Below are 23,698 nucleotides of genomic sequence, written 5' to 3'. Positions count from 1 at the left end.
AAGGTGCTCATGTAATTGGCTGACAAGTTGAGTTTTGTGCCTGTAACACAAGAGTGGTGGCTGGGCTGAAGTTCCATGATCCCTCCTCCTTTGAGAGGTGAGCACCAGCAGCAGTATTAAATTCAGCCTATTGATTCGGTCCTCCACCACAGTCCCAGTTTGTCATGTGGCCTCTTGGAAAAATAATTGCCTGCTCTAAACTTCATGAGTGAAGAGCTGGAAAAGAAGTCTACAAGAATCTGTGCCTCTCCTCTTTTAGTTGGCAACTCTTATTGTGATCTTCTAAAGTGCATCCAGCATTACATATTCCGCCTGTTGATACCAAAAGCCATGTTGAGATAGGCAGGCCAAAACTTAGGAATGAAGGAAAGCAGGAGGGTTTTCTTCCATGTCTGATACCAATATCCTCTTTTCCAACCAATATGAGTCAAATATAGAAACGTAGAAACCTAGACTGAATTATTGTATCAATGTATATCACCAAAATAACATGATTCCACAAAGAATATTAATACAGGCAAGCAAATGTTAAATACTAGGAAGAAACACAAAAATAATTTCAATGTAAGATGAAGCTCAAGTTATAGGTGTTTGTACATATGTTCTAGTGAAAGTCACACATTGTGCTAATTTGTTGATCAGTCAGGTATTCAGTCCTCAAAGCATAACTTCATTATGAAACAAAAATTGTTCAGAAATACTGTTTTGACTTATGTATATATGTGTGCGTATGTGTGTATACACACACACATACACACACAAACAATGCAACTTCTGTTCCTAGTTATTCCGTGAAAATGACTGCTCTTAAGGCAAGTAGCTATGCATACTTATATTTGCATGCAGGCATGTATTTATATGACTCATGAAAGAAAATAGGATAGGCCCCCAAACATAGATGTGTACGTAAATAAAACAGTGGAGCCCAATGTTATCCAATTTATGAAATAACTTGCTCATCATTAAGAATATGAGCCGAGGTGGCGCAGCAGTTAGAGTGCAGTACTGCAGGCCACTTTAGCTGACTGTGTTCAGCAGGTCAGCGGTTCAAATCTCACCGGCTCAAGGTTGACTCAGCCTTCCATCCTTCCGGGGTAGGTAAAATGAGGACCCAGATTGTTGGGGGCAATGTAAATATATATATACATTGCTTACTGGTGTACACCGCTTAGAGAGTGCTTGCATTTAAAGCGGTATATAAGTCTCATAAATAAATAAATAAAAGAATTTAAATAGAAGAATCAACTCCAATATGAGATTTTTATTCTTAAATTCAACATACAATACACCCAAAGGAACTAAATGATTTTTCCTCCCATTTTGCTCTAGGCTGGAAGATGTCAAACTAGAAAAACTCATCTTCCACAAAAACATACTTTCTCGTGGTGCAGAAAATATATTTCCTTTATCAGACAAATATAAAATATAAATACAAATCTACATCCTAGAACTAGTATAATGTGTACTCCTCCTGTTAATATCTCAATTTTAAAATAGTGTTACTAAACACAAAGAATACTTAGGAAAGCAACTTTTTCTTCATGAAAGAAGAACATAAGATGTGCTTTCTGTCTCCCTTAGCAAAATTATTACTAGCTATGAAAAGTTCGGTGAAAAAGAGGTTTCTTAAAACTAATAATAAAAACCTCCATAAAAACCTTTCAGTTAGCAAGGGAAGGCAGACCCACTTAATTTGCTTTCAAAGATTATTCCATATCATTTCGTAGAAAATAGCATCCTTTTCATTGTTAACATATAATATTGTCTTCTTCACTAAACTGTAAGAACTATTACCAAGAATTTGTAATCCATTTCCACCCATTTGTCCCTTCAGTAGCCTCCTTTCTCTATCCGCCCCTTCCCCAAATCAATCCAAATGCATTTCAGGAAGCACCTTTACAGCAGAGTTTGAAGATGGGGGGATAAATTAAGAAAACAGAATTCATGGCCAGGGCAGAAACAAATCCAGCAGTTATATTATGCTGCAAGACACAGTCCTAAAATATAATATCCCTTGCTTTCAAGGGCTTGAAAATGAAACTTGAATATAGGACTTGAGGATGTTCTGAAAAAGGCACCGTTTTTAAAGTCTGTCCTGCTCCTCCCTTTCAACTATTTTCATGATATTTATGATAACAGTCCTAAAATATGACTGCAATCTAATAGTTCTGATATTATACTATAGGATACGATACTAGAGTCCTGATAGTAAATACTATTGTGGTCTACCAGTTCTCAAATACTGCTGCAACACTTTCTCACCAGGCATAAAAAGCCACAATGATAGAAAAATTAGAAGGTAAATTCACATAAAATATTCCCAAAATAAACAACTCTATCAATGGCTTACGTTCCATATTGCTCTACTGCTGGATGAAAATTCTTGGATCCAGTAGGAGTTTCCATCAGTAAAATTGGGCAGGAAGCAATTTTTGCGAATTGACTCTCTTTTCAGCTTCCTGTGCCATAGGAGATGGCATGGCATTAGTAGATCAAAGAGCTTTCTGTCAGCAAATATCAACTTTAAATACAACTTCTATTTCATGTTTATGGAACATTGAGAAAGGGCTCAATATGTTTTTTGAAAAAGTTCTGGATGATCATTGTTTGCAGGGACGGTATTTGTAGTTTATATGCACGTATTTATCATCGTCTTACACTGTCCATCAAGTTACTGATGAATGTGCAGACATGTTCATAAACCATAGTTTATGTGAAGATACACAAACATTTTATGAACCAAACCTCAAACACAAAAGAGGTAAAAAAAATTATTGATAATTGGCGATTATTTCCATGAGTTTCAGAATGTCAAGAGTTTCTTTAATATAATACTAGAAACATTAACCCTTAGCATGCAGCTGTCCTCCATGAGAATGTAAAAAAAGATGAATTACTTTGGAGTTGTAGATGAGAGCCATGAGCACACAATAATCCTAATCCTAATGGAGTATTATGTATTTGTGTGCATAAAATTAGAATGGCTGTAAAATAAAAATAATGCATTCATGCAAATAGGTACCTTCCACCTACAAACAAAAGTGTAATGTTTTAGGCACTGATAAGGAGAAACTCCATTCATGCTTACCTCTCCCTTTTAGGAGTGTGGACTGACAACTGTCCATTGGTTGAGGCATGTGGGTTTATTATTAAGGAGGGCTTTGAAGAGGCTGAAGAGGAGATACATGTGGTTGACAGGTCCAGGCTGCTATGATTGTTGCTGGTTGCTTCCTCTGCTGTGTGAGATCCTGTCACTTCTTTCCAGAGTTGCTGGAGTTCAGTTGGAATCATGCCTAAAACAAAATTCACTGGTTAATGTTTACTAATTACTACTAAATTTCATTACTAGTTAATACATTTCTAAATGTTAATTGACTACTGTAAAGTGCTTGACATGGGGCTGCCCTTGAAAAGTATCTAGAAGCCTCACTTGGTTCTAAATGCAGTGGTTCCTACAGTTTTGTGCAAATCTAGATCACACATATGTTAAACCCTCCTGAGGGCACTGTGATGCCTGCCAATTTGCTTCTGGATCCAGTTTAAGGTGCTGGTTAAAGCCCTACACGGCTTGGGTGATTTGAAGGACCTTCTTTTTCCAACTTCATCTATCCAATACACTATACTGGGGAGACAGGGTATGTTATGATTTTCCAGCATTAAGGAGATCCATCTAAGGTCCTTTTCCGTGGTCGCTTCTCCCAGTGGAATATCTTAGAGATATGGAGATAAGATTGTCTCCCATCTTCATACTCTTCCAAAAGGTACTGAAAATGGGTTTTTGTCAGTGGGCCTGGGGATCCCAAACTGATATGTATCAAGTTTGACTGAATATCAGTGAATGCCAGAAGAGTAGGAGTACAATGAATTTTGTATTTGGGGTCCTGTCTTTGTAAGTCACGGTGAGTGACTTTTATTAAATCTCTTTAATAAAAAAGATTTAATACTAGTTGCCACAGCAATAACTATTATTGAACCAAAAAACACTTTATATAAAAAAGCTGTCTGTGGAGGTATTTGCTAGTTGGTCCAGCTCACCGGACCAATGGAGATAGCGATGGTGGCGGAGATGGGATGTTTTTGTTTGTGCATGTGCTGCTTTAAAAATGTAGCTGTGCACACATCCATGTATGCTTATCCACCATTTCCGTGGCCCGTTTCTGAACAGGCTGCGGCCCCACAGAAGGCCGCAGATCAAGGGCTGGGGACCCCTGTGCTAGACTGCATTGCAAATTCAGGGGTTAAACAGATGACATGGATATTTATTTTCTTCTGCAGCTATAGATATTGAAAATAAAAGCTTTATGTTTATTTTATTTTCTAATCCTCGTGCATTCAGGGATATATCTAAAAATGTGAAACCAGAAAAATGTAGGAGTCAGATATTTTGGTAGAAAAATGTTCATTTTTTTTCCTTCATTTTTCTTCATTTCTCATGGTAAATGTTTCTACTACAATCTCATTGGCCAGGGCTGCATTGAGGACTGGGTGATTTCTTAGCCAAATGCCAAAATCTAGCTAACAGAGTTATGCAAGAACACTGAGGAAACTATCAACAAAAAGCATTTTCAATATGCATTCCTGCTAGTGAGCCACGAAGCCCAGAAGCTACCCAAGATGGCTGGTGCCAGTGTCAGGAACACTATTTGTATTTATTTTTACATTCATGGAAACCTGTGTTGAGTCCTGGTGGTATAAAGACACATAGTACAATCTTTTGACAGATTATCCCACCAGAACAGTAAATGCTAAGCTTTTCTATTTGTGACCACAACAGATATAGGGAGAATAATTACATAGGTTCTTTGTTGTCCACAGCAGCACTTTGCATCTTAATGGCTTGCAAAGAATGATCCTGTGGTAAGGTGGGCAGCTAATAAATTTTATAAATAAAAAGTAATAAAATTAAAATCTGCTCAAATTGGAAAACATGGGTGCCCAAGGATGGCAAATGATGACATATGCACATGATACTGTCATACAAATAATGTGGTTGATGTACTTGTGTTAGTGGTCATGATATGAATGACACACAAATTATACAAGCATGTCATTTGCTCAATGATATCATGGCATGTGTGTCATTTTGACCTTATGGTATGAAACTAAGACCTATTTTGAAAATAAATCAAGATGGGGTAGTATCCCAATAATAGCTGAAGAGAGTTATGATATACATTTCCAAGATCGGTGACATAAATGGGATTTAAAAATAAGATTCCGAAAACCTAATTTAAGAGAACAGTATTATTGGAATAGATGAATCATTGATCAGCTCTAGCATGATACATGTCAATGTGTAGGCTCATAATCTCCATTATTTATCATCAATGCTATTTGGATTGTAATTCAGTAACAAAATTTCACACATTTCATCTTAGCCATTTTAGTATTAAAGATAAACATTTGAACTTGAAGTTATTCCTAAACAATAGCATGCTGAAAAAAGGGGATAAAATACATTTTTTTTCAGAGTGATAGTGATGTCTTCTTGGTCACCATGGAAAGTAGAGACCCTATTGAGGGGTTTATTTCATAATTTTTATAATTTTCAGTTAGATGATGAAAAAGAGACACTGAATAAATGATGTTTCATTTGCTGAAAGATGACAGAAAATGGTAACTTCTGTTTCGAAGCAAGGAAAGTCTTCAAAGAAAATGTATCTCTGTTTTTATGATATCAGAACAAAAGTAATTTTGTGCTTGGATTCTAGATGATGACAAGTAGCTTTGCTTTTAAATATAGTTTTTATTAATTACTTTTAGACATAAATTATGAATTCATATTGTCTCAATGGCGTGCTTTTTAAAATTTTAACAGTAAAATTGATTATACTGTGATTATGTCATTAACACACCTATCTTTCTCATTAATTTTGGCTTTTATTACTGCTCACTTGATAGATGTGCCTTATATAAAAAATCTTGCAAGTTCCTATATAGCTAACACTACTGTTATTACTAGTTTTTTGATCAGTAATAATAAAATCCATTGAAAATAAAATAAAACAGAAAATACATTTTCATGAGAAATATGTTTCTTAAGTAAAGGTAGCTAACGAAATTCAGGAGATACTGAGATTCTTAACTAAACTGAGAATTTTTTTTTATTGAAAATTTTTAAAATTTTACAAAATAAGAAAAAACAACCCTCCCCAACCCACCCCAACCCTCCCACTCCCTCCCTCAACTTTCCCAGAGCTGAATATAGGCTTAATTAAATTTTCTTGAATTCTTAAAAAAAAATATAAACCATAGATAAGTCTAAATACGTTACTTAAACTACTAATAGAATAATTAACAATAATATATATATATATAAGACATAAATATTAAAGAAAAAAAAGAAAATACTTAAAAAAAGAAGAATAAAGAGAAAGAAAGAAGAAAAGAAATATAAGAAAGTAAAATAATAATAAAACATAAAGAGAAAAAAAATAATACAATCTATAAAATATTAAAATTTGTATATAAATTATTGATAAACTAAGTAATATTTTTTATATCCAACTTATGTTGTATAAAATCTATCCATTTTTCCCTAAACTGAGAATTTTAAAATACCCTTACAAGCTAAAGTTTGGTTACACAAAACCTGGAATAACACATATTAATCCCATTCTTATGAGATTCTAAGTTAACACCACATAAATGTTTGCAAACAACATTTGAAGGTATCTTGTCATATTGCTATACACTGGCATGAAAAAGTAGTATAGGCAGAAATGTACATTAAAGTCATGAAGAATCTATGTTTTCTTCAAAGTAATTCTCTTTCTTTTGAAGACTAAAGACTAGGGCCAAGAAATACAGCTTCTTTGTTTCAAGGGCTGTAGTTTTTAAAAAAATCAGTGCAAGGGTGTGGGACAGCCTGCCATTTTCAAAATATACATCTGCAACTGAAACACAGACATGTCTCTTACCAGACCTAAGGCATTAAATAAAGGCAGTATGCATTAGATTCATTTGAAACACATAATAAAAAATGCCAAGGTCTAAATTTAATTTATTTTTGTCATTTAGAATACAATGGCTAGATAATCATCTTAACGTGATCAGCCAAACATCTTTACTTTGCTAAACTGTTAAAGATTTTAATTATGCTAGCTTTGGAGAGCAGTGGTCTAATGAGGCGATAGACTCCAGAGAATCTAAGTGGTTAAGAACTGTGAAATGAGTCTGATAGGATTTTTTTTTATATTCACCGTGGATCGTTTGCATATCAAAGAGGAGTAAATTATTGCACAGCAGACCAATAATCTTCCCCGCCTTACTCAGAATGCCATTAACAAAAACATTTGGTCTATGCTACGGGCTGACTAAAAAAATAATAATGCAAAAATGTTTGCAATTAGTATATATTCTACAAGATACTTCAACACTCAGTCGTCTGAGTCTTATGATACATTTAATGTTACAAAGCTGTTTATTTCTTCTTTTAAAAAAAATAAATGCAAATATTCTTTGAAGAAGTTAGCCTCATATGAGGAATTCACTATTATTCAGTTATAACCTGTCCCCCAAAATTAAAACTCTGAAGAAATTTCAACAAAGAAAAGGGTCACAGTGTAATCTTATGTCCTGTTTAACAGCAACTGAGCTATTATTTTCAAACCCCTTGCAAAGTGACAGAGTAGAGTATATTTTTAGCTAACATGTTTGACAGGACTGTCTCCACACTAACAATTACTGTGAATATGACCGACCCTTTCACCACTGTTTACTCAGTTGAAACAATAGTGAATGGACCTGTCTGTTGATGGGATAGTAGATACTAGATTGAGTGAGTCAATCTTATATATTAGGGTTCTACCAATATGAGAAAATTATATTTACCATTATTATTCATCACTGTAAAATCTTCATGCACTTAGATTTTTTTTAAAAAAAGATGGATAATATGATAAAACTGCTTGATTTTTGTTCATTTAGAAGATGGCATAGAGTATTTCAGTATATCAAGGGCAAAAGAAGAAATAACATATTACAATCTCTACAATAAATCTTCCATAGAAGAGCAATTGACTGACATTTATGAGGGCATCTGCGCACAACACAAGTAAAACCCACATTTGTGTATAAACTTATATAGCAACAGCTGGAACAATTCACCAGCAGAGGATTATAGATTAGATTATGTATTATGCAGAATCCAATTATGATGTCATAGAATAAAATTAACTATCTCAATAATTATATGAGCTTTTAGAAGCACTTGTGGCTTATTAGTTTTGTTATCCACAATTTTAGTTACACTAAATAGAATCAATATATACATATAAAGGTGTTCATTTACTCATGGTTTGTTGTTGCTATTTTGTGCATTCAGAAAATAGTAGATGGGCTTTTGTGCACGCAAAAAGTTTTTTTTTAAGTGTTGGATTCTTTGCACAACATATTTGTCCTCCTTCTCACCAACTTAGAGTAGATCTCGCTGAATTAATCCAGCTGCAAAGCTCCGTATGGCTTCCTCCATATGAATGCCTTTTTCTTTGGAGCAATTCACTGGTGGTGGAAGGAGTTGCTTGCTCAGACCACATAATTCATGTAGGCTTTTCTCTTTCACACAGTTCTTCTCAAACTTGACAGAAGAGTTGCTTTGTCACATTGCTGGATTTTAGTGTTGCCACTGCTTGCATTTTGCTGCAGTGACCAAAAGGCTTTCTCTGAAGTCTTGGACCAGAACACTGGCAATCACGGCTGGAAGTCTTCTTTTGAGCAGGAAAATTATGAAATCTGCTCATTGTTGGAGCCAACAGAAGAAGGACTATCTTAACTTGTCATAGCACTATCCACCAGAACTAGCTACAACTGGTCTTCAAGAGGAAAGCACCAATGATACTATTAAGAGACCTCTCTACCAAAGTCATTAAAGAGCCACTGAGAACAGAAAAGTTAGACATATTGCTTTTTTCCAATACCAATTAAGTCTGTCACTTTGAAGGCTAAAAAGCCACTGGAGTTCTATGATTGTGTTCATCCTGCAAGATTTGTCAAAATTAGTGCAGAGAAAGATGACCCAATACACTGTGCAGACAATCTGCATGTGAGGGCTTGCTCATACAAGGAACTAGATGACCATTTGTTCTGGAACTCAACCTTTCCAATTCCCATAAATTCAGGATCTCATTATTTACAGTTTCATCATGCTAGGGAAAAACAACCCCTCAAAAATAAAAAGGACAATCTGTAATCATGTGCTTTCTTTTAGCATAGAAAAATAAGTGCACAAATGGAACATCTGTTTTGTTCCATGCACAAAACAAACTCATTATGATTCAGTCCAGTTGAACCAGTTCAGGATACGTTGTGGTCTGGCTAAACCAAAAGCTAACAAATGTTTTGACCAAGACAAATTTCAGATCATATAGGACATGGTTGATAAGCCTTTCCCTCCCTTTCTTGTCAGGGCCTGTGTCCAGCCTTCCCACCAGTTATCCTAACACTTTTCTTTCTTTTCATTTGCCTTTACTGCAGCTGTTGTCCTTGACTTCAAGTCTGGCATGATCCAAATTACTCTGTCCATCAAACCCATCCCAAATTGTCCTAGTACCTTCCTTCCTCTTCCCTGCTTCACAATCCCATTTGTTTTGCCCTTTCCGTGCAGTCTCCCACCTTAGAACACCTGTGTCATCCATGACCAGGCCAACATCCATGTTTCAGTTCTGGATCCACCTAGAACACACACGTTTCAATCTAGGCACAGACTGTTGCATGGAAGAGTCCATTCACAGTATCTTTTGAACCTATCTATGTAGACTATTTAGTAAATTTAAAGGTGTGTTTGAATAAAAATTAGACAAAAAATATGTTAATGACAGATTTTAAACTAAGAATGATAAAACTGATTCTTCTCAGATGTTGCTGTTCAATTCCCAGGAGACTCATAAACATGCCCAATAATGAATTACTGAGATCTAACTGAAGAATAGGAAGGCCACAGATTCCCTATCTAAGACTAACCTGTGATATCAATAAAAACATTTGAACTACCCAACACAGAATAGTCAGACAGAATCTTAAGAAATTAAGATTAGAAATGTTAATTTCTCAATGATATTCATAATGATCAACCTACTGATTTCTTTGGGCTATCTATCTGATAAATATTCTGAACCAAAGCTGTAATTTTCTGCAATTCAATTGTGCAATCAAAAAAAAATATAGAATCCTAAAAATCAAAACATAACTTTCACACATTGAATGCCCATTAGGAATACAAAACTTTCACACATTTGATTTTTTTTTTTTACTCTTCCTCTGGAGATGAAATCTAGTTGTGTGGAATGCTGTTGAAATTAAGTTTGTTTTATTATGGCTTCTGGGTACAGAGCTAATGTTTAGATTATTGGCTTCTTTAGTGGAAAAGCAAGAAAATTATAATGAGGCATATGCTATTTTATACAGAGAAATGACAAGATTTTTTTAAAATATTACAGCGAGTAATTTTAAAAGTCTAGCCCCATATAGTAATAAATGTGGTAATAATAGGACAAATTATTTTCACAGAATGTACATAAGCTATGTTTATTTCCAAAAAGAGTAAGTGTGTGTGTTTTACGTACTTGTGTTGTCAGTAATAAAAAGGGTATCTATAAGGTGAGCATTCATTGTCAATTATTACAGACTAGAGCTTTCACATTTTTCTTTGCTGTGTCCCTTTTCCTAGGAGAAGTATTTTCTTCATTATAAAAGAAAAAGTAGGCACAGCCTTAAAAAATGCATGTTGTGGGGACAGTTGACAGATGACCCTCTGTGGAACTTGATTTCGCAAACCTAGGTATTTGCCAGCTCTAAGACAACTAAAGTTGCTCAACCTTTTTGTGTCCTTGTACATCCATACCCAGGTGACCATGTTCAAGCAAGCAGAAAGTTGATTTAAACCTCATAATGACATCAGTTTAGAGCCATCAGATTTCTCCGATAAAGAAATTGTGTTGTATTCTGGCATGTCTAAATTCTCAAATTATCTTTTCTCTCTTCTTCCCAAACCTAATAAAGCTACAGGATCATAAGGGAAGGTGAAAGGAAAAAAAAATAACTAATACCAGACACTGACCAATTAAAATCCCTTTTGTTAATGTTTGCCTTATCATGTGTAAATCCCTCTTTAAATATCTCCCCCTCCTAAGTTACAAGAACTAATAGTTACACTAGACAGTGAAGCCTATTCATCAATCAATGCCACAACTGCTGAATTACCTACTAGTGTCTCTGATGTGTTGCTGCACAAATTACACTTCATGCATCACCACATTCATTTCTTTCACATTACATGTTAGTGTATCTTGTCACTGCCCAATTGCCCTCTTTTGGACAGCTTAAGTGATATATTATGCTATGAAGCTTGCCAAGGAAACTTAATAATAGAGGGACTGTTTGTAAAAAAAGAAGAAGAAGAAGAAGAAGAAGAAGAAGAAGAAGAAGAAGAAGAAGAATTAGAAAGACATGAGTCCAGAGTCCAGAGTCCAGTGAGTGAATATGTAAAAAATAGCTTGTGAGATTTCTGAAGGCATAATTACCTTATGCTATAATGTTTTACGTGAACCAAATCAATTTGGTTTATACTATTTCCTTTAATTTTCCTTTACTTTCTTTCTTTTTAAGTCTCTACAATGGCAATAATAAATTTGATATCACATAAAGTTTCCACTTGACCATTTTCTACCATTAACAAGAAATTACCATTTGAATCCATCCATCTTTGACTCACTGGATGTTTGATTACCACTAAATGGAACCAAAAAACAATTCTTCAGCTTCCTTCCTTGCTTTGGAGTTGGAAGAATGCAATAAATGTAATGGATGCATACCCATGATTAGCAATGAAATATTTCAAGGGGGGGGGGATCAGTAGATGAAACAGTTGAGCATAAGGATTGCTCACAGTTCACCTTGCTGCAGATTACAATCCTAATGGTTAAGCAACAAAGATAATTAGGGGACTGGAGGCTAAAACATATAAGGAACGGTTGCTAGAATTGGGTATATCTAGTTTAATGAAGAGGAGGACGAGAGGGGGACATAATAGCAATGTTCCAATATCTCAGGGGCTGCAACAAAGAAGAGGGAGTCAAGCTATTTTCCAAAGCACCTGAAGGCAGGACAAGAAGAAACGGGTGGAAACTAATCAAGGAGAGAAGCAACCTAGAACTAAGGAGAAACTTCCTGACAGTGAGAACAATTAATCAGTGGAACAGCCTGCCTCCAGAAGCAGTAAATGCTCCAACACTGGAAGTTTTTAAGAAGAGACTGGACAGCCATTTGTCCGAAATGGTGTAGGGTTTCCTGCCTGAGCAGGGGGTTGGACTAGATGACCTTCAAGGTCCCTTCCAACTTTACTACTACTATTATTATTAAGTCTATAGTGGATTAATCACTTTGGAATGTGTAAATTTTAATTGGTAAATTCAAGCTTAGATTGAAGTAAGAAATCCCATCCCTACAATTTAAACTATTGGGGTGGATGCAAAAGGACTTACATCTAAATGTCCCTGTCTAAACTGAGGACTGGGGTTAAGTTTTTTTTTTCTTTTGATACACCTGACTGCAGGAAGCTGAAGTAGGTCAAGAGAATATGTTTGCTACAAAGTAGTCAACCAGTAGGTAAAATGAATCAATAGAATTATGTGGAAATGCTGAGAGGGCTATTCAAATTTCATAGGCATTTGAGGATGTGGGGAGAAAGATAAAGTAGTTTTAGAGCAGAGACACCGCATTAAAAAGAATTCCTTTGTTCAACTCCTGTAATATCATGTTAAGTCTCAATGATGGTAAATATAGATACGACTATTTTAAGAGGTAGAAAGAAAATGTGAAGCTTCTTATCCCTTGTCAAACACAGGATTAAGGCAACGGGGATCTATTGTTCAAACTTGGTAAGGTAAAGAGGATTCAGATGGTGGGGGCATTGCATGTTTTCAAAATGTGACTACCACAATATGTTCAATTCAGGACTCTCACATCTCTATAGCATTGTCAACTTTTGGACTGCAGTCATTAGAAAGCAGCGGGTTTATGTTATACTGTGAAAAAGTTCAACTGCCAAATTTCTGCACATCGAGTGCACGAGCAAGCCTGGCCAGAATTTTTTTGCATCTAAGAACTGCAATGCTCTTACAGAAAGAAAGCAAAACAGTTTTTTTTTTTTAAAAAAAAAAAATGACATGACGGGTAACTTAACTCACTATTTTGTGAAAGTCTTTTTCACCGTCATAATAATTTATCCAATTCAGACATCACCCATCTTCTTCACAAAAGGCACAGTGGGCAGTGTACAAATAAAATATAAAAACATAACAACTGTTTATAAAATGGTATTAAGAGGCAAAGATAGTTAAAATTCAGAATTAAAGACAGAGGGAGGGCCTTCAGGTTGCTAACCAGCCCCATGCCTGTGTGTTCTTCTGGGGTTGCCAGGCAAGAAAGCAGTTATCCCTGATTACATGACAATTTATTCTGTTTTACAGATGGTCCTCGACTTACGACCATAATTGAGTCCAACATTTCTGTTGTTAAGCAATAGATTTGTTAAGTGAGTTTGGCCCCATTTTATGAACTCTCTTGCCACAGATATTAAGTGAATCACTGCAATTGTTAAGTTAGTAACACGGTTGTTAAGTGAATCTGGCTTCCACATTGACTTTGCTTGTCAGAAGGTCGCAAAAGGGGACACATGACCCCGGGACAATGTAATTATCATTCATAAATATGAACCAGTTACCAAGCATCTGAATTTTTGATCACACGACCATGGTCGTAAGTGAAAAAACAGTCATAAGTCACTTTTTTCAGTGCTGTTAACTTTTAATGGCCACTAAATGAACTTTTGTAAGTCGAGGATTACTTATATACAATTATTGCTAGCAAATCTTTTCAGACTGTTCGCGGAAGGACTACGAGCACCATGGTCTGGACAGAGGAGCAGAGCCTTATGGACAGTCTCCCAACAGTACAGATCATCCAAAAATTAAACAAGTTGGAGGATTAACTTGTGTGATTTTTGTTTGACTTAAAAACTCCAAAGAGTCAAGGTATCCAGAACTCTTTATCTATATAGTTTGTTACCCAGAACTTTTTTGTCTGCATTCTTGTATCACGAAAAGCTGATCTAACTAAAAAGCATGAGTTGGATTATTCTCTTGTATGAAGGATCGCCTGTTCTAAGGACAGACCAGCCTAACAACCATCACAAGATGAATATTAGTTTGGAAAGTTGGGGCCTGGGGTCTATAAGAAAGTAATTCCGCTTTCAGAGGAATTTCCTTAATCACCATAGAAAGGTAGAGTTGCACAGACATCACAAATGTCTATTATTTTTAAAGCGTGTCAGCTAGAAAAAAGGGATGCAAACTCATTTCCCAGAAAAAGTTTCTTGGCACAACTAGCCTTCCAGGTGCTAGAGTGATTTATTCCCATTATTGTCGGACACCCTGGAATCCCACTCTTACCTTGAGCAAGAGGTTGCAATGGTAAAGCAGGCTGGCCCGGCTGAATTGATAGCAAACCTTGACGTTGCAAAGACAAGAGGTGTTGCTGTTGCAGTTGCTGCATTTGCAGAAGCTGCTGCTGGAAGGCCAACTGTTGTGAAGTCACCTGTTGCTGCTGCGGCTGGCAAAGAGAAAGAATTGATATGCTTCTTTTAGTTTCATATATCTACTACTCCCTTCCACTTCTACATTTAGGAGAGAAGGAAACGATTCATTAAAGAACTTTGAAAGCAGTTTAGCATCTGAGCCAAACCTACAGTAACCGGGTAGAAGACTCATTAACAGTGCAATTCTATGCATGTCTACTTAACTGTGATGTTCAGTGAGATTTAGTTCCACTTGAGAATTACACCCCAGCAAGTAACAGGAATACAAACAAAGTCATGAAAATAGTTACAGCTAGTTTATGAGAATTGCTGCTATGAGCTCAGGCAAATATTGATGGGGCCCGGCATCTATATGAAAGTAGCAGCAGTTCCCAATGCATTTGCTTTCCTTAACTACCATACAAAGGTGCAGCTGCACAGACATCACACATGTCTATTATTTTTAAAGCATGTCTGCATATCTTATGTCTCATTAGTTAAATGTTTTCCAAGAGTTGAGCTTGGCAGCATACCAGGTGCTCAATAAACCTTGCTGTTTTGCTGCCTGCTTGTAAGTGTAAAAATGAGGGACCTGGCTGTCATCAGATGGCAAGCCATAATTCAAAGCTAGTCAAGTTACATTGAGCATGATGGATCACAAGCTGCGCAGACCTGTTAAAGCAATCCTCAAATTACTGGCTGATTTTGTAACTTAATGGGTTTCAGAATGGTGACCAAATCCTAATCTTAAAGGCGGACTTTCCTGAGAAGTCCTATTAAAATAATTATATTATATTCAGGTACTCTGTAAAGCAGGATCATGACACACTTGGATTTTTTTCAAGGAATTCATGGGTACAATGGATGGAATTGAGGGAAGATTAGGGCCTTCACCAAATGGCTGCCACAATAGACAAATCTAGCCCAAAGACAATTATTTAATGGAACATACTAGTCCATATATTGTCCGCCAAACCTTGCTTAACTATGCTTTTCTTTTCTTTTCTTTTTTTGGCAGATAGACACACTTCAAAGGAAGCATTATGCCAATAGCACTCATGTGGAATTCACAGCATTCACAGAAATAAATACCGCAGATTGGACTGTGCTTTTCCCATACCAGTTATCCATTCTTTCTAAAGTAATTTAAACAATTGCACATATTTAAAAATATCAAGTGTGGGGGAAAAAAAATCCTTCCAGGAGCTGAAGGACTAACGGTCCCCTCAGTTCCAACAAGGACTTATAAAGTTAAAAAACATTTGTGAACTAAGAAAGAGAATTTATGACATTTTTAAGAGATAAATTATGAGGAACCCTTCCATTTATCATAATGTTTATTCTTTATGGTGACATAAACATGGGCGAAGTATTAAAAATATGAAAAAGGTAGGACAAAAATATGAGCAAAGAAAAATCTTCTACATATTATCATAAGACATTGTTTCCAATACTGCCATTTTAAACCTTAAATGGTGCGGATTGGAGAATTCTTGTCACTGCAGTATGGACTTAGCCAAATTCATGCATTTTTAAAAACATTATAAATTATAAACTTTTAAATCATTTAAAAAGCATGACCATATGGCACACCTTTTAAAAACAATTTCAAGTGAATGGCATCTACAGACAGAGACTCAGCATATATTCTCTAATAGCATTACTAATAGTGTGCACAGGTGTAGTTCAAAAATGTTGCTTGTCGCTATGATTGGCAACTAGTGAAGTTCTTATAAACTTGAACTGCCTAGTCCAAGCAGAGAAAATAACATGAATCTCATACATCTACACTTAATTGTAATGATAAATAACCCATGCTATGCTCTATTTACTTATTAAAGTACTGTTTCAGCTATTAAGGCACCAATTGGTTAATTTATTGTATTTTCCATAGGGGCTGTTGCTGTCATGCAATCTATCATTTCCACTTAAAAAAAAAACTTCAGCAGTTTGGGGAAAAATTATCTCAGGGAAAAAAGCTATGATGTTATATTTGCCATGATCTGAACCTTGAACCCTTAGAGGTGTAAAAGACCATGTTGCTTTCTCACTGCTGCCCCCAGAGAAGGTTTTAACTACTCTGTTTATCACTTCTGACATAAATAAATGAGAAAAAATCCCAGACCTTTGAAGAAGAAAAACTTCATCTAATATTGTTAATTAGCCATGACAAACGATGAAATAACACTGTAAATCTTTCATAGAAACAGCCACTAGATTTTAATTATACACATTCATAATTTAGCAAACAACATCTTATTTGAATGCACTTAATGTGTACAGTACTTGAGGCTTCAGAGTCCTTAATTTTGTTTCATTTAAGGAAGCCCTTAGGTTTTACTCGTCTTGTATTTTATTTACTTTTGTTCTTTAAGCACCCATGAAAAAGCTTTTGCTGCTTTGATAAGGATCTTTTTATTTATTGAGCAATGACAGGAGGAAACTTGGTTGTGTAAAATATCAGTGCATCAAGCCAATGTTTAGCAATTCCTTAAGCTAGCCAAAAAAAAGTTAATGTAGATTTCCTCAGTAATTATCTGAGTGATAGAAAGATAACATAGTGCACTAGCACAATAAACAGAAGGAAATTATCTAATATCCCTAATCTGTTAGGAATCATATCAAGGTGGAGGGCTTCAGAGAGTTTGCAGCTAACATCTGCAGAAAGAAAATTAACCCTTGACTGACTGAAACATATATACTCTACAAGACAACATTTGGAAAGAATGGATGGAGTCTACTTGAAGAATTAAAACCTATATATAATGGAGAATAATTGCCTATAGGAATTTTCTTATTTTCATCTTTAAACAATTCATTTTAAAAAATGTATTGTTAGCATCTACCCACTTTGGCTGATTAAAAAAAAAAAACAATCATAGTTGGGCCTGATTACTAGGATGTTCAGCAAGAAAGCTGATCAGTAAAGGCAGGATGGGGAATTTTAAAAAAACTTGGGAAAAGGCAATGACAATGACAATCTTCAAGTGACATGCTAAGAAAATTGCATGGATCAGCAGGATTCAATTTTGATTGGAACAAGTCTTTACAAAACATCTATAGGGTGTTTGAAGAACTAAAACCTATATACAATGAAGAATAACTGCCTATAAAGGCATTTATTGCCTGCCATTAAGGTTGGAACTTCATTTTGTTCCAACCAACCAGATCAGAATATGTCTACAGCAGTGTTTCTCAACCTTGACAATTTTAAGGCATGTGGATTTCAACTCCCAGAATTCCACAGCCAGCAACGCTGGCTGTGGAATTCTGGGAGTTGAAGTCCACATGCCTTAAAATTGTCAAGGTTGAGAAACACTGGTCTACAGTTATACAAAAGCAGGAAAAAAGGAGTAGATATACTCTTTGGAGTAGGTGATTGCAATAAATCAACCAACCAACATTTTTTTGCTTGGAAAAAAAATGAATAATATATAGTGCATCTACATAGCTCTACCTCTTCAACAACCAACTTTCATGTAAATTTTGACTTCTTTCTTGGGAGAATTATCTGCTTGTCAAAATATACCAGAGAGAAGCCTTCCTTGAAACAAATTCCCACATGTACAATATAGTTCTGGAGCTTTAATTAGCTCTTTTCACTTTTGGGATCAAGTTGGAGCTATTTTCACTTTTGGGATCAAATGTTTCGCCTTCTTTCACCCATCTTTCTGTACTTCATTCCAGCTGAAATGAATCGGCATTTCTCAAGAAAATAAACCATTCTGTGGTTTCCATACACCAAATGATTGGGAGAAACAGATCCACCCTTCCTCTTCTTTCATTGTCAAAATTAACAATAGCAAAATATATTACAACTGACTCAAATGCATGAATGCTAAACAGTCAAGGGTTCAAAACAAAAGACCCCCATATTAAGAACAGGCAGACCACATATTAATCCCAAACCCAGGTTAACCAGAATAAATAAATAAATAAAAATCTGGGCTTACATAATATATATGCCAAACAAATAAGTTATATTATGACTCAATACAATGCCAGTGCCATACAACAAGCTTTGACAATGGTTGGTTCACACATTATTTTATGGCTTGTTTTATTGTACACTACCCAGAGTCATGTTTTATGACAGAAGTCCCTAACCTTCAGGCCATGGACTGGTACCAATTCATGATCTGTTAGGAACTGGGCTGCACAGATAGAGGTGAATGGTGGGCAAGCGAGTGAGCAAAACTGAACCACACCTCCGTCCAAGGAAAAATATATATTCCATGAAACCAGTCCCTGATGCCAAACACCAGTTGGAGACTGGTGTTTTATGAGATAGGCAGCTATATAAATATGATTAACTATTTTAACTGCAACGATTTAATTCTATTTCAGCTTAATATAGAGTATTGTGAAAATCAACCATTAAGTCCTTCATAAAAAGCTGGTTTGTTCTTGGCACCATACATTTGAGCACCATGGTAGTTAAATTGGCCTGGAGACAGAAATGACAAAGGTAGCATCTCTTTGACTGGAGAGGCAACAGCAAGAACAACAGAACTGCTCAAACACACTTTTGGGGTTCCAACAATGGCAGAATGGGCTTCCCGTGACCATAAGCACCCTAAAACTAGAGGAAAGGGTGAACTCATTGTTAAGTATCCTATCTTGCCCTTTCTTCGTTAAATCCCCCAATTCTTCTTTATTTTTGCTATCTCACCAAAATATATTCTGACAACGGCAAGGGGCATTCATGGCAGGGAAGGAATGTTCAAACTCTTTTTATTCCAAATTTCAAATGTACTTCTCTTTTTATCCTTAGCCGGTCTAGTAAAAGCTGTTACCATAATTACTTATATGGAACTGAATCTGTATTACATCATTTATCTAAGGGCACATTTGACTAGGAAGAGACTGTCTTGAAATTAACTGTACAAAAGTTTATTTCTTAAGTTTGCTAGCTTTCTGAAACCTATGTAGTAGAAGGGAATGATCAAAAGATGCATTATTAAATATAAGATTACTATCTTATTTTGGGAACTGGTACGGTGCAGTGATTAATGCCCTGGACTAAAATTGTCGAGGCCAAAATTCAAATCTATTCTCAGCCATAGAGTCTCATGGGATGACTTGGATTAGTTTTTCCCTCTTACTCTTAACATACCCCACAGGATTCCTGTTATGGGGAAAGATCAAGGAAGGAATGTTGTATATGCCACCTTGAGTTTCTGGAGAAATGGCAGCATATAAATCTAGCAAATAAACAAACAAATCTTAAATAGAGTTTGCCTACTCTGAGCAGATAGGCTTATGGGTACAAGTGCAAGAAGCTTATTTTGCTGGAAACACAGCCTCCCTCTAGTGTATTATTAACCAGCCCATTATTTCACTGACTAAAATAAATAATTGAACTTCTGTTTTCTTAAACTGTATCTATAGCCAGAACAACAAAGATGTAAATAAGTTTTAAAAAAATATTAGTAAGGCCATTTCAGTTCTGAACCAGCTCTGCCCCCAAATAATTCCATTGTTTTTTATAGTCTTTTGAAGTTTTTCAATTAAGATAAACCTCAAAGACAATTAAACCAGGGTCTAATAACTGTTCAATTTCTCAGATGTTAATCCTTGTGAGGAATGGTTGAGTATGAAAATGCTCCCTGCTTGGGACGTGTCAGTGAGTTGCCACTATTGTAAGTTAATATTTTAAAGCCAGCTTTATTTATATAAGTTGACTGATGCTTGTTCTGTTGTCTTCACAGCTATCCTCCAGGAAAAGCTCATGAAAGTTTTTTTTCAGTTTAAAAAGCCAGAATAAAAAAAGTACACAAACCCATTGTCCAAGAAAGAACTTAAAAGCAATACACATTGCCAAACTGTGTTCTCCACCCAGTTACCAAACACAGGATACAAGGCAGTTTGTTTACTTCTCACAATTGAATGCACACAAAAAAGGTCTCGGTGCAGTCCTGTTGTCAGGTCAGTAGTCAGTTGTTAGAATGCTGAAATATCCTGATAAAACTTGCATTTTTGATCTCCTCCCTAAAGCCGCTGTCAAAGGTCTGTTTTCCTTTCTTGGGTTACTCCCTACTGCCTAACATAAATTGTCATAACTCTGGAGGACAAACAGCCTTTTATTAAAACAACCTATTCAGGTTAAGTTGTGTTTTTTTTTTTAAAAAAAGAAGAAGTTTGGAGTATTTTCTAAATTGTATTTAAAATCCTTCATCTCTCCCCTCCTCCTGCCTATTTCATATACTCAGTAGGATCATTTTTAATAAAATCAAAACACAGAATAGAAGTATTGAGTTAAATTGCAGACTTGAAAACTGGCTTGAAGAAATGGAAACACTGCAATAGAGATATTCTCCACCCTGTTGTAAATTTTCTTTTCCTCTTACTTGGAAGAAATAAAGACTTTTTAAAACCCACCACTGAAAGCACACTGGTTTTAGATTAAAAACTATATTATTTAAGGATACAGATCTGTTTTCAGGAGATGATACAATAACAGGGACTGTTACAATGTATGAAACGATGCATTAAGTTAATCCACTTTAGCACTGTAACAAATGTCAAATTCAAAATAGCTTTTGCACTAATTTAATATTGAGAATTTTAAAATAAATGGCATACAGATGTATGTGTATCTAACATGGACCACTGTCAGCATATCAAATTAACAAGAATATTCTCTTAAACGAAGGAATTTGGCTCAGAAAAACCTGTGGGATAAACTACATTATCTGAAGACAGGCACCAATGTATTTACCCACCCATCCATATTTAAAACAAGTATCACTTAAAAGAAAAAAGATGCTTGCTCTTTCCATCCAATCCAACCATTTTTAATAATTCAGTTTAAAATAGAGAACACAGTCTTTTCTTAGCGCAGCTTTGGAGACTGCAATATTAGATACATGCACACAGTACATCAAGTCCTGTTAAATATTGAAATTCCATTACATTGTCCAACTTCCCTTCTTGTCTCTTTACACACAAAGTATTTTTCCTTCATCTCCAAGCCATCATCTGTGTGTCAGAGACGCTCTCTTGTCTGACAGCAGCAATTTAGAAGAGTTAACTTTTATCGTTCATTCTGCTGTGTAACTTTCCCCTTCAAATTTCTTTATCTGCCCTCTGAGCTCATCTGAACTTTCATGTTCTCCCAGCATGCAGGCTTGCATTCAGAACTATGTCTAATAGACCAAATAAGAGGTTAACAAGAAGTGGCAACAGAAAGGGAGAAAAAATACAATCCCTGGTAACTGATAAGAATGACAGTGGCAGCCCTTTATTGTTTGTCTTCAAATATAGAGTTAAAGATCCTTAAAAAACTAAAATTTGATGCCTTTGAACAGAAAGAAGCACAAAATAACAACAGGGGGTTATTGCCTTGCAGCCACAGGGGAGAAGCTCCATAATTCTTATTCTCCCTTTTGAAGGTTGTTAGAAATCTGATTCAAAAAAGCAGCAGCAGAAGGAGAAAACCTCTTGAGGCTATAGCCATTTCCTGTGATCATGCATAATGTGCTTCAAAAGTGGGTTTTTACCAATTCTGTTGATCAATTGCACCTCCTTGCTATTCCCCCCCCTTTTTTTTCTGCCGTGTTTACATCTGATGCGACTCAATGACAAGCCCTGTCTGAGACTGTGAAACAGGCCTGTCATGTTGATTTATGGGCACATCAAACCACAACTTGTCCAAACTGAAGCTCGCAGTTCATTAATTAGAGAGTTGTGACTTTGAAGTCAGCTTTCAGACTGTGGTTTTTAACATTTGGCTTAATTTATATGCTCTTGAATGTGGATCTCTAAGGGAAAAACTGAAATTCCCTTCTTGTCTTTGAACTTCTTTTGACCGCACAATAATCATTTCTTTGTCCAGAGTGATGCTTGCATCCCAGAGTCATTAACGCGCATTGAACTGCCACTGATGAGTAAGCCCTACTGAATTAGAAAAACAGCCAGCAAAACAAAGCTGAGAGCATTCTGCACAGTGATATCTCACAATTACATGCCTTCCCTCCCTGTGCCATTTCCATTTTAATTACTCTTAGTCCTTTAGATTTACATTTTAGACATTTTTTAATCTGTTCCTTTTTTATTATAGTGGAGCCCGTTAGCAGGCTCTTGTTAAGGTTTGTGTCAGCATTTCCTATTATAGCCCCCCCGATTTCATAACTCAGCTGTAAAATTCACACTTGGCTTAAAACTTAAATTTTCCACATTGCAACGGGAGCAGATTTGGTGATGGCCAAGGAAATGGAAGGAGCAACATGGGAATGGATGCTTCATTGCAATTACCACATAAACACAGGGCCAATTCAAGTGTGATAATACAACCAAACTGAGGACACCCATCTAGGTAACCCCAAACTGGGGCTTGCCTGATGTGATGGGCACATCATTCCTTCAAAAACCTATCCTAAATGACAAATGATGGAGCTGGTTAGGGCTATAGAAGCCACAATACAAGTACTTTCTACTGAAATTATGTAATCTACCATAATCTAAAAGTCAATTAACTACAACTTATGACAGTCTCACATAGCATAGGCATAAGGCAGGGAATTATACCTGAGCTATCAGTAGCATAGCAATGAAGGCTTTGGAAAAGACGTTGTGACATGTCTATTTCCACAAAGATGAGAAGCACACAGGCAATGGTTTTTCCCTGTGACACTCTACAGAAGTGACAGCTGGACTCTCAAAAAGCAGGACAGAAACAGTATTGATGCTCTTGAACTTGAACATCACAGGTAACCAAGAAAACAAAACAAAAAGTGAGTTATGAAAACAAATCAATGGAAAGTTCTCACGTGAGACACAAACAATTAGGCTTAAATTATCATATTTGGGATGCATTATGCAAAGACCCAGTATTGTGGTAAGGCCTAAAGTGATTGGAAAGATAGAAGGAAAGAGTAAAAGCTGGCTGGATGAGTCTTCAACAAGGATGGATGCACCTTTGGAAAACCTGAACAGCCAGATTGGGGACAGATCATCCTGGGGAAGGTCTATTTATAGTGGACACTAAGCTAAACACAGACTTGATGGGACAATCAATCAACTTCTGGAGAGCCAAAGATATCATCTCTATCTTAAATGTTCACAATCTGCTCAGTCTGTTCTAGGGAGAAAAATAAAGTTCAAATAGATTTCTACAACTATTAT

At 35.9% G+C, this 23,698-nt stretch overlaps 1 protein-coding gene across 15 annotated transcripts in view; it reads right to left on the bottom strand.

Annotated features, from left to right (window-relative positions):
* FOXP1 (forkhead box P1) overlaps positions 1-23,698 on the bottom strand; it is a 666,111-nt gene that overhangs the window by 75,224 nt on the left and 567,189 nt on the right. For all 15 annotated transcript variants that reach the window (XM_039330816.1, XM_039330828.1, XM_039330827.1 and 12 more), the window contains 2 exons: positions 14,448-14,607; positions 3,089-3,293 (listed from right to left, as the gene is read on the bottom strand). In XM_039330816.1, the coding sequence (XP_039186750.1) occupies positions 3,089-3,293; positions 14,448-14,607 (365 nt within the window). The remainder of the gene's footprint in view (positions 1-3,088; positions 3,294-14,447; positions 14,608-23,698) is intronic.

This window comes from Crotalus tigris, unplaced genomic scaffold (genome assembly GCF_016545835.1).
Source record: "Crotalus tigris isolate CLP2741 ecotype Arizona unplaced genomic scaffold, ASM1654583v1 scf7180000024432.2438137, whole genome shotgun sequence".
NCBI lineage: Eukaryota > Metazoa > Chordata > Lepidosauria > Squamata > Viperidae > Crotalus > Crotalus tigris.
Note: the sequence above shows the minus strand (reverse complement) of the source record. Positions and strands in the feature narration are given on the sequence as shown.